The sequence below is a fragment of the Chaetodon auriga genome, chromosome 2 (genome assembly GCF_051107435.1).
Source record: "Chaetodon auriga isolate fChaAug3 chromosome 2, fChaAug3.hap1, whole genome shotgun sequence".
In the NCBI taxonomy this organism is placed as follows: domain Eukaryota; kingdom Metazoa; phylum Chordata; class Actinopteri; order Chaetodontiformes; family Chaetodontidae; genus Chaetodon; species Chaetodon auriga.
Window position 1 is genome coordinate 25235128 of NC_135075.1, and position 12302 is coordinate 25247429.

The 12302-nt window shown below is 43.1% G+C and overlaps 1 protein-coding gene across 2 annotated transcripts in view; it reads right to left on the reverse strand.

The window, feature by feature from the left end:
• The window catches only part of igsf21a (immunoglobin superfamily, member 21a), a 171744-nt gene that overhangs the window by 14725 nt on the left and 144717 nt on the right, over positions 1-12302 (reverse strand). The window contains exons 6-7 of one of the 2 annotated variants that reach the window (XM_076743097.1): positions 7110-7590; positions 717-802 (exon numbers count right to left, since the gene is read on the reverse strand). In XM_076743097.1, the coding sequence (XP_076599212.1) occupies positions 717-802; positions 7110-7590 (567 nt within the window). Of the gene's footprint in view, positions 1-701; positions 803-7109; positions 7591-12302 lie in introns of both variants that reach the window. The other variant, XM_076743087.1, reaches the window with a different exon arrangement.

A 12302-nucleotide genomic window follows, 5' to 3' on the forward strand; every position in this document is an offset into this window, starting at 1 on the left:
TTTTAGTTTATTCATTTTTCAGTTTCATTGCCTGACACCCGGACCACTGGCCTACCTCTACCTGCGTGTGACGGCCACATCACCGCACTGCTGCGGCTCGTCCACATGTGGTGTCCACACAGACAGAGTCGCTGCTGCAGTGCTGCCGCTGCCGGCCTAATCTTTCTACACTGAGTTTGCCTTTGATAATGGCCATCGGTGACAGAATGTTTCATGTCATTTGTTAACAAATGAAGGGATTCTGTCCACAGAAACGCTGAAGGGCTTTTAATTTGAAACGGATGTGGGAGATGTTAAGTTTAAATAGACGAATATCTAGATGACATGATGCTGCAGCCATGCCTGAACCGCCCTGCTCACGTGGGCTGTGTGGCTGCTCTAACCTGTTAACACGGCCCCCAAAATGACAAGCAGGAGGATCTGCGATATACACACACTCAGCTCAGGTAGGCGGTGTGGCCCAGGTGTAAAGATTTACTGAGTACCAGCATGAAACAGCCATTAAATATCAGTTTTTACAGTAGTTTTAATAGCCTGTGTACTTAAACCACAATGTTAATCAAAACTTGTTATGTTGCATAGTTGAAAAGACTGAGGAAAAGATGTCCAGGCCCAGCAGAGCGGTCACACTTAAACATGCACACAAGGACAAGTCTCCCACTAGAGACTGAACTTTTTTTCTTAATGCCCCATGCACTTACCCCAGGCGATCCTACCTGGAATCCTTGCACAGTGATGCGCACTGTGTCCCCCACCTTTGCCCTAGTGGGGGACATCAAGAGTTTAGGGCCCTTTGGAGCAGCTGAAAAGAGGGGGGGGGGGGGGAGACAAAGGAGAAAAAAAGACAAAGGTCATCGTACTGAGCGTGGAGAGCAAATCTTGTCAGATACCTGTTTTGTCACAGAGGGAGAGAGACAAATACAATTTCCTGTCAATTAAGGTCACGGGGCGAGAGGCAAGGGACCTGCAGGTTCTTTCATCCAAAGGACTGTGCTGGATTTATTCCCCCTTGGAGAGAAAAAGAACTAAATTGGGTAGATACTCATTACTAGAGGAGAATGGGAGTGCACCGGGTGGAGTGTGGAGGCAGTGAGATAAGGGACACTCAGAGAGCTAATTCCCTTGTCTTGGTGTGAACAGCAGCCCCCAGATGGCTTTCATTTGGACCCTCTAAAACAATGGGACGCAAACAGGAAAGGGAGTAGGTAGATTCTAATATTCTGAGATTTTGGAGGGCCAGTGATCGTCCTGTGTGTGAAGCATCAAAATACAATTAGCGATTTGCATAATGTTATAAAAAGGTAAGTCGTTTCATTGTGGCTAAGCTGCACAGTATACTGCATTAGGGCCCATACAAGCAGGTTCTGCATGATTTGAGATGATTAACAATTCCCCTAAAGATAACTGGTTCACACGCTGTGCACTTCCATATGTTAGACAAATGGACTGAGCAGAACATGCAAAAAGACTCAAGCTAAGGGCATCCTATCAATTACGCCTGTACAAGTCCACCCAGGAGTTCTTCAATTAATTTGGTTTGAACTCTCAATATAAATCACACTGGGTGCTTGTTTTCATTGATGAGTTAAACCAAAGGATAAATAAATAAACAGACAAATGACCTCAGTATTTAGCTATTAATCTGGCAACAAACTGTCCACTGTGGCTAATGAAGCATGGCCTTTTCTTAGGCATCCATTGACTACAAGCCTGCAGCAGGATAATGGATTAGGAGTTTCACTATCATATGTATGTAAACAGGATTGAGCATGTGGCATTGCCCATGTACATCACATCCTGGGGTCCGCTTTTGAAACAGAGACAAAAGCATTTGAATTGCACAGGATGCTTTAGAGAGAATTGATGCAATGCAAAGGGGTGGAAGTGGAGGAGCAGATATTCATTAAGATTTTAGCTCCACTGGACCACAAACTTGTTATTCTGCATAAACTGACTCATTTATCTGGAAAATCTGCATAGCAGAGGAAATCTTGGAATCAGTAGCTTTTTTTTAAGATTAAAGGAAAACATCCACGTATTTATACTGGCAACCCATCGAAAGACAATATGTGAGCAGTTTGACGTGGCTAAGTGTTCCATCTCATGCCGACGATGGATTGCATTTCACAGGCGAGTTTTGGCATGACGGTGTCAAACACTATCGTTCCACCCACACACTAACGGAAGGGTATTTTTAAATACTGGTGTCATGGCGTCACATAGAGCTCGCAAGGCATATGGCTGGGGAGGATGATGGCTGATTTCTGGGATTTGCTCCAACAGTGACAGTTGGCGTGCTACGTCACCACCTTTGATTAGGGCAGCATGCAGCGTGATGGACATAACACAGCCTCACTCTGAGGATGAGGGCCTCGCAGGGGAAATGAGCCTCGCTCCCATGAGACCGTCACCTAAGACCCAACTTTCTCCGTTTGCAAGAAGGAACTCTTATCACTTCGGGAGGGCTCAGAGAATAAACATGCCCTACAGAAAAACAAGTGCGCACGCTGCATCAGGTGTGCTTTAATACCAAGCCAAAACATCAACAGGTCTACCCAGCTGCACGACAGACTTAAGCAGTTGAAGGGAACCTGTCACATTAGCTGGGTGACTGGTTTTCGTTGAAAAAAGAAGCTGGAGAGGCATGAAAGCGAATTTAAAAAGCCTGACTGACTGCTGGATCGCGCTATCGTGGTGAATCCGGCACTGTGTAATGTCTTTCACGGATAGAAGAGGTGACCCAAAGCAGGGAGATAAGACAGATTGATGAATGTGGAACCGAGCTGCCGATGAACACAGACACAAACAACATACTAGGTACACATAACAAATCTAGATTTCCATTGGCAAACAGACACAGACATTTACATACAAATAACCACACACGTATATGCATACAATCCCCCCCAAACGCACACACAGACACACACCTGCACACACACAGATCACAGCCGCCTTCCTGAAACTGAGCATCTGCTCTTTGATTATCACGGTCTGACAAAGCAGTGACTGGGAGATGTGAGGAAGCCTGGATCTCTTCTCGCCGCCGTCCTGCGTATGAAATGAGAATTCCACCACTTGTCTAATGATGCTGAATAATAAACAACTTAGCTCATCGAAATCCAAAGCAAAGAAATGCTTTTAATTATTAAGACGCAGTATGGTCATGAATACAATCCAGGAGAGTGAAACAGACCGGCCTCGTGATCTCATAGAGGAGGCGCGCTTTTTAGGACTCCCAAGGCCACGAGCCAGCTTCTGGTCCATTTGCATGGCGAGCACGGAGCCAATCATGAATATTCATAAAGTGTAATGCAACATTGGTCAATTGTCAGACTGTCGCTCCATCTCATGTGGCAATATTAAATCTCTGAAAGATTTATTACTTATGGGCACTGCAAAGACCTCCTTTTCATTTCCTGACCAAACACACCTGAGAGAGCCGTGTGTGTGTGTGTGTGTGTGTGTGTGTGTGTGTGTGTGTGTGTGTATACAGTATGACAGATCCTGAGCACAATTACCCAGTTATAGCTGCATAATATAAATGAATCGGGTATGTCGGTGATGGGAATCCTTAGGTGAGCTATTTTACACCGTCACATTCATTTAGAGATTAAATAAAAAAAACCCCAAAAAACTGCTGCATACCCTTAAACTCTGTGTTCCATTTTGTCTATTATACGAGCAAAATCAAATTTCTATTATAACAACCTCTGACCTGAGTCGTAACCCTCGTCTCGCAGAGCCAGACCCATCTCCACACAGCGTTTTAGCGCTGTGACAGTGCTGGAGAAAGGTCTGACTGAACCTATTATCATTCTGGTGTAGTCGGAGGAAAGAAAACCCTCTGGCTTGTTACTTTAAACCAATCGTCTTGGACGGCAGTAAGCCCAGGATGCAGCAATGGTGACCTTGCAAAATAGGGAGAATTCTGCCTTATTGCACGATGCAAATCGTCTCGAAACTTGTGCATAGGATGAGCTTAGATGTTGTTGCTGTACTTTTACGCAAACAGCGGATATTCAGCCAATGGCAGCCTTATACCAACAACCTACTTCCTGTGAGTCAGACTATCACAACCCCATTACGTGTTTTATTCCATTCCATCCCAAGCTGGATCAAGTCCCCAGCAGGTCTGTGAATGCTTTGAATTTCAACTGTGCTCCAATTAGAAGCAGCAAACGCACGTTCTCTCTTCTTTAGGTGGTGTGGGGAAGGAGGAACGTCTGGTGATGCTTCCGTCTCTTTAAAAGAACAAAGGTAGTGATGAATTAATGACTTCAAACGTAGCGGAGAGGAAGGCTTGTCAAAATATTAGCGCCTTTGACATTTAGCAAGAGTTTCACAGGGCCCATTCCCCTCAGGGTGTGTCATCTGTTTTATCATCAACATGTGAAAGAGCTGTTAGAGTCTTTATTGCAATACTTTGTCTGGAGAAGACAGCTCGCGTCGTTATACCCTCAGCTGATGCCGCCGTCTACGTCTCGCATGTGATGTACTATGTTTCTTACCACTTGGGAGATGACGGTGAGAGTTATTGCATTTTGAAAGACGATTTGCTTATATGAGATATTCCCGTTTGAAAAAAAGTACCAATTTTTTTAAATGTCTATTTAGACACTGGATCGCACTTGGATATGATTGAATGGTCTACAAGAAAAGGCTTAATAAATCTTAATATCAATAAAGACCAAAAACAACAATAAATTGATCCCACTAATACGTGGAACCAGCCACACTGCTGCACTGGGTGAAATGATCCTTTAAATTTGACTGTAGTTTATTTTGTGTCAGTAAACTGCACCACACATGTATTAATACGCGGCTGAAAATAGTCCCCGGCAACTTGCTTGAGTAATGTTTGCTAAGAACTAGAGCTGTTTTAGAAATTTTACAAGCCTTTCTTAAAAATGAACTATAGTATATGTATGTTTACCGAAGAACCGTTTTGTAAAGATTTCTGTGTTCAGCTGAAAAAAAGCTTGGGGCTGCGTGTCACAGACTAGTTACTGTTTTGATTTTTTCATGGGATTTATCGACAAAAAGAGACATATAGAATAACACCAGCCTCCTTTCAGCGGCTCTGCACAATGTTCTTTATCTGATACCACGCGCCTCCTGTCAGAAAACTGATTCAAGAGGTACAACAGAAAGGAGTGTCCCTTCCTCACTAATTGAGACCCTGTAGATTCACCCTATTTACCCAGATATGTATATGGATTCTGGCAGGAAATCATCTTGGCACACTAAACTGAAACTGAAATTAACCCAAAATCCAAAAACTTTCTTTTCTCAAGCAACAATCTGTGAGTGCACCATCAAAAGAAAGACAGATTAATGGATGGCTCAAACTTCTGCAACAAGATTATCTGCCAGAGATCAGGTCCAAGAGTCCTCAGTGTCACATGATGTTAATGCAGCGCTGGGCGATGTGGTCTATAAACAATGCCACATTTTTTCAGGGTATTTCTGCAGTGATACTGTTCTTGAGTCTGTCTTGCCACAGAATTTGCGATGCTATGCTGAGCCGATGTAGTTTGTCTGTTTGGTTTAGGACTCACAATAACTGTTGAGCTCCTTTCATGCACGAGCCGGTGCTTCTGCTTGAGGTGGTGAAGTAAATTTGTTGCATTGCGTCCTTTGTTGTTAGTCGTCTTGCATTTCTTACATATTATAGTGGTTTGTGGTCCATCAAATCTCTTTTGAACCAGCTCCTCCACTGTGAGGCTGGTAGCTGTGTTACTTGCGCTCTCAGCCTTGCTCGTTGCTGCTGTGCATAATGGTATGAGGTCACATCAACAAGTCAGAATACTGCCAGTATCACGACATGAATTTTTCTTAGAACATTAAAAATGATAAGCACAATGCACTTTTTTTTCAATTCCCCCCAAAATCATGATGCTATTTGTGACAGAGTGAGCAAGCTTTACAGTGACAGTATTGACTTATGTGAATGAAATGAGCTGTAAGTCTTCACGGGTTTTCCTTTATAACAATGAACCACAGTTCAGGTGAGAGAAGGCTGTGGTGTGCCTTTAAACCTCCTACTTGTCGCTTCTTAAACCTGCTAAAGACTTTTCATTTTTAGACGATCCTGACGGTTTCCATACATCCACTCTGAGTGACCACAGCTGCTCACCAGCATAATAAGATGGACACATTTAATTAGATGAGAGGTGGCGATGTGAGATAAAAAACTGACAGCGAGACACAACACGCCAAGCGTCTCCTCATTCAGAGCGTCTCTTTGCCGTCAACCATTGCTAGCATCTCGTGGAAGATAATGTCTCTGTTTATCATGTCAGGATTGCGTGGCTTGTTTCCAGGAGGACCATGCCAATGTATTGCCTTTGAAGTGTTAATTGGATGCGCTGGAAGCCATCTTTGTTTTTAGATTAAAAAAATGAGAGACTGTGTGTGTGTGTGTCTCTCTCTCTTGGAACACATGCCATTAAAACTTAATGCTAACTTTTCCCTTAAAGTATGACTCCTGTTTTCAGGATTCATGATCTAAATCAATACGCCTCCCGCTTTGATAGTTTGCAAATAAGCAGACACGTTTTAGAAGCTATCCTTGTGTTAAAAACTAAAGCTTCAGACTAAAGAGCTTAAGGGAGGAGCTCACTGGAGTTTGAAGAAGGGCCTGAGATTGTCTTTCCAGTGATATAACACTGGTCAGTATGTCTAAATTCTCATTTGACTCGTCTAATTCAGGTTGACTTTTTCAATAACGGTACTGAGTTAACTCAATCTAGCAACAGACAGCTCGATGAATTGCCCTGTCAGTCACTTGGAGTTTTGCATTCGCCGCTAAACTCGCAATCTGCTCAGCTGTAACACAATTAAGTGGCATCAAATGAAAATCAGTGTTGTTCTGAGTACATTTGCAAAGGAGACATAAGGGGGCCCAGTCGGTTTCCAAGTGCGGCAAGGGGATACAAGGAGACATCAGGAGATTAAAAGGCAGAAGAAATGAGAAAAGGCTGCGCGTGTGTGTGTGTGTGTGTGTGTGTCGAGGTGTTTTGAACAGAGTGGGAGGAAGAATAGAGGACAGATGAGAAAAAGGCGGTAGCATGCAAAAACAATGAGCTGGTCTGCATCCTGCTCACCCAGAGTGACCTCTGTCTGCATCGGCATGGACAGTGCCGGGTGCTTGACTTCGCAGCTGAACAGGGCATCGTTATCCAGCTGAGGGTTGAGGGTCCAGGTGAGTCGGGCCTGCACCACCACGGAGCCGTCGCTCTGGGGGAGGTGAGTGTGGCTGAAGTAGTAGAGAGGGTCTGTGCTGTGGACCCAGCGGGGGAACTCCCGGCTCACCACTGTCTCTGGGATGACCTCTGTCGCGGGGCTGGGCTCGTGGGCCTGCTGGCCCTGAGTGTGGACACGCTGGGGGCTCTCTGTGTACAGACGTGCCGACCGCCCCTCGGGGTCCAGAAGGGAGAGGGAACGCTGCAGTTTGGTGTCATCGAGGTCCCTGCTGATGAGCGGCCTGGCTCCTCTCACCCCCGCTGAGCCGCCTCCCTGCTCGTTGGTGGAGGTTTGAGTGTAGGAGATCACCTCGATCAGCTCGCCATCACGCTTGAAGTACACCTTAGACGGAACAAGGAGTATTAAAATAGAGTGAGAAGCAGGAGGAGGATGGAAAGACGTATTGTGCTGCACTTTTACTGCATTATTTTACTGAACTCTAGCAGAAAAAAACAACGTTGTCATCACATACCTCATAAATTTGACAAGGCAAACAGTTTCCTCTTTACACATCCAGCACATTCATTTAAAGTTCTGTTTCTGGCCACTTGGTGATTGTTGGGTTCACCTTTATTTTAGCTTGGTTTTAGTAAAATCTCTCTTTTCAGAAGCTAAATGCTCCACTATGTCCACCAGCCTGTCGCTAACTTTGTCTGTTTGCCTTTTGGTGCAGGGCAGGCAGCGCACAGTGGGTTTAACAGACCTTTTTTGGCTGATAGACAAAAATAGCGATAGAGATGGGGTTGATGGAAACAGTGAGAATGAACCAAAAATGGGAACGCTGTGGGCGGTAAAAACCAAAAACAATGAACCCAAAGGCTCTAAAATGCTCTGCAGAGCTGTGGGAGCTGCAGAGCTGGGTGATAATTCTTTGTTTTGACACAAGGAGCGTCATTTTTTCAACTGTTAATTTCATAGTACTGATTAGTGCAGCTTTAAAAATCGTCTTCTGTGTCAGTCCTGTAGTAGCATGCCACTGAGAGAGCTTTTCCCTGGATATTACAGGACTTTTCTCCCCCTTTTATGAGTCTATTAACATCTCTGGTTGCCATATCTCCCGACAGGGAATTTATCCTCCCATTTCAGCCTATAACCTCCAGACATTAGCATTGAAATAAGGTTGTATCATCACTGCCTGTGGTGCTGCTATTTTGGAAACAGATGTGCTTTTCTTTTTTTTTTTTGTGCAAAGAAAATTTAATCCAGAGTTCTTTTGGGGACCTTTGGTCATTTGAATTCAATTTGCCAAAGATCAAAGAGTCATTATTCATTCATTGTATTGTTAGTGGTTTTTGTGAGGAGATGGCTGAAGTGTGCTTTGATACGGTGCCAGCTCTATGGCTGATGCCTTGAGTGGGTAAACAGCAATAATGAGTGTCAACAAGTATAGATGAGGCCAAGCTCCGGAGGAATAACTCCAAATGACAATTTCAAGACGATTTTCCATGAAAATGGATAGAATCAAATATCCCTGGACCCCAAAACAGCTTTACAACGTAGGCCCGGTCTATGAATCAGCGTTTGTCTTTAAAGTGACGGTACACACTCAAAAACATGGTTCACTTCAGATCCTCAGTACACACAACCGCTAACTTCGTATTCAGTAACTAAGGACACTTGAACAATATTTTCTTTTAATTGCGAAGTGAAACATCATTCAGAATTCCCTCACAAAACTTTGACTTTTTTTACTTAAAATGAACAAAGCCTGGCTGATTTGTAAGCCTTCCGAGTTCCTTTCAATTCAACCTTTATTCCAGCAACTTTATTCCAAAACGCTGATGAATGGGGTCTGTCTGTGTGGGCCCCCTTGTTGATGAGGATATGTTTGCAAAGACAGATGCAGCATCATTATATCACAAGCTGTGTTGTGCTGCTGGGCTGTATCGTAGTATTTATAGCCAACTCTAAAAACTTTCTAATGCCTGCCATCAGAGCCGGCTTGTACACATCCACATGGGGCGAGGTGACCTTGCTCAAAGCTGTTCAACAATACTGGTTGCTGTCAGTACCACGGATAAAGAAAAATAAAACTTTAACCACTTGTCCTCCTAACCAACCTGCGGCTCCTACCTGCATCCTTGAATTGCTCCATGGCTCCCTCTACCTGCGCCACACTTTCAGTGCAGAGGCGGAGTTCAAACAAACTTTTCTTTCAAACTTAAGCTGCTGTTCCCAGTTTACTTTGTTCATTTTGGGATGCGACTGTAGAGGTTGAGGCACAGCGGTCCTTTTTATTTATTTCAATAGATTTTCATTAAATTTAATTAGATATTTCATTAGAGGAAGATCAGATCTGAGTACTTAAATTTGTCATGTCTTTTTTCCATCTAGTCTATCATGTCTGATAATAAATTGTCCTTGTTAGAGAAATTCTGAAATCACTACAGTGCAATTTGTTGTTAAAAGATGACTAATGACTACATCTATAAGTACAACCTTTAATTTTTAATTAGTGCAGACACACACACACACACACACACACACACACAAAAGATATTGCAAGAAAAATGAAAAAAAGCTCCTCAAAGAGATAAGTGTAGCTCGGGTGCACTGCACACACATGTGCAAAGTAATATTATTACACTCCACTCCACCTTATTAGCTAAGGGGCAGGTGAGGCGCAGGCTGCGTCAGGTATTCTTATCTCTGGAAACCTGCTCATTGAAAAGATAATACACCCGAGCTCATACATGAGCTCATACATCTTTGGCACCTACAAATGTGAACATTTGGCAGTCAACAGTACTTAAGTGTACGTATTGGTTAGAGGCCTGCATAGCATATAAGGCTAATTTACCAATTAAGTTCCATTAACAGATTTTCCTCAGTTGAATTTTACCATGTGGGAGCATTTCATACTCATCACCCTTTATCTGCATTTACCTAATGTGCTCTGCAGAGCCAGAGCTTAAAATCCAATAGCGCAATGGGAAGTAGAGGCATCAGCCTCAGATCCACAATGACCCCATTGCTTCTGCTGCTAACTCCTACAGCTCCTAGACAACTTGCAAAGAGAAGGCGCTTTTTCACTGGGTATTAAAACACCTCATTAATTATCACAGCAGGTGGAGGGAGAGCAGCGTGGATTAGAACGATCCATGCACCTGTTCTGTAGCTTTTGTTGGACAAAATGGTGTGGGTACACAATAACACCTGTGTTGGCTATGGATCGGTATAATGGGGAATTAATTCAGTAAGCCTAAATAACTGATTTGTTTCTGTAAACATTAACAGGCAACTTAATTTATCGGCATAAAAGAATTATTGATTAAACATCTACACAGCTTAACAGAGTGCATAAGCCGTGTGCTGCGTGTGAGTCAGACATAATACCTTTACGGAGGTCTCACCTGCAGCAAAATATCAAGCGTCGGTTTAGCTATTCATAAGGATCCCACCATGACTAAATATCCTTCGTTGCCACCTGTCTGCTTGAAGCATAAGAAAAGGAATCTATCAATGTTTCATCAAAGACATGAATGAATGGGATAACAGATATGTAGCTGCAGGGAGAGAGTGGAGTGTTATTTCTGTGTCATTATCCTGCAGTTCTGCTCCTTTTTCATTTCCCCTTTCATTACTAGGAAGCAGATCACATATGGATTTGGAAATACTGCAGACACAGATATAAATAGACATATATAGAAATGTCAGAGGAACTGACTGAACCCAGTCATTTCAGATTGTAATTTGTAATGTTGTTTAGTGGATATCCTGTTTGGTGAATGCCAATCAGCAGGCCGCGTTGGCTTCAGCAGAGCTCTGACTGTTGTTATAAATGAGTTAAATGTGAGCACTCTGTAAGACACCGTTCAATTAATGCCTCAAAAATCGAGACTCGGGATTAAACAATCCGTCTGAGTGGAGTACAGTTCTGCAAGGCTACGATTTGACATCTTGCAAAAGTGTTGAAATGTGTTTTGAAATGAATTTTGATGGCATTGCTGAATGTACTGGAGAGCTGACAGCAGCCAGATGAGAGGGCAGAGAGAGAGACATGAGACAAAGGTCCCGAGTTAGACTGCATGTCATGAGCCCGAGCAAAACGAGCCACCGGCACCCTGTATGTCTGCAAATATTAAGATGGATCAATCCACAATTCATCTCAAAATCTAAGCACAATTAAGGAGACATCTGCCATCACTGTAAACTTGGTCTGTATTCATTTAAGATGCCTACTAATTTGCTAAAATCTCATTTCCCACATTTCCTTGTCTGACAGGCAGAGATAACAGAAAACGCATCACTTCTTTCACGTCCGCTCAAATGGGAGAGCAAACACTGATTAATTTTCCACAAGTGATTATAAAGCTGCCAAAATAACACTGAGGTTGTCTCTCACTGTGCTACATGTCGCCAATAAATGGTTGCATTTCACAAAGTGACATGGAAACTTTTGTCGGGCACTGCTTTAGAAAAGCCGCATGCTGTGTGATTATCCTGCATCGTTGTGTGCTGACAAAAAGAACATTACTTTTTATGTCGTGCAGAAAGATCAATGGTTATTGAACGGCACGTTGTCATAAAACACGCAATTTCTTGTCCTTTAAGGTGGCTTGAAATGCTACACGTGGATCTTGAAATTTCCAAACATGTCCTCTCAGGAAATTCTAACACATACAAATGTAGTTTAGTGAGTGTGCAGCAGAATGTGCAAAATGCCTAGATTGTCTTTAATCAACACGTTTGTTTGTTAGGTAATACGTTTTCCTTCTGCAGGACTTGGAAAGTCGCGCCTGTCCTCATGTAAGAGGGGATTTTTGAGTGTTTTTGGCATTGCCGTTATATTGTTCTCTTACAAACAGTGTTACTGCATGGAATAAAGTGATTATCAATCACGCCTCTGTTATAAATCCCCAAACACTTCATAGTCCAATATGTGCAGACAATGAAACCAGACACAAACCACTTACTTCATTCTGAAATGAATTAGCACAGAAAAAAAGACATGTAATTCTTAGCAGTAGTCCATACACAATGGCGTACGGCAGTGGTAAAATTAAGCTGGGATGGCAAGAGAGGGGTTTTGCATTTTCCCTGTGAATAGACAG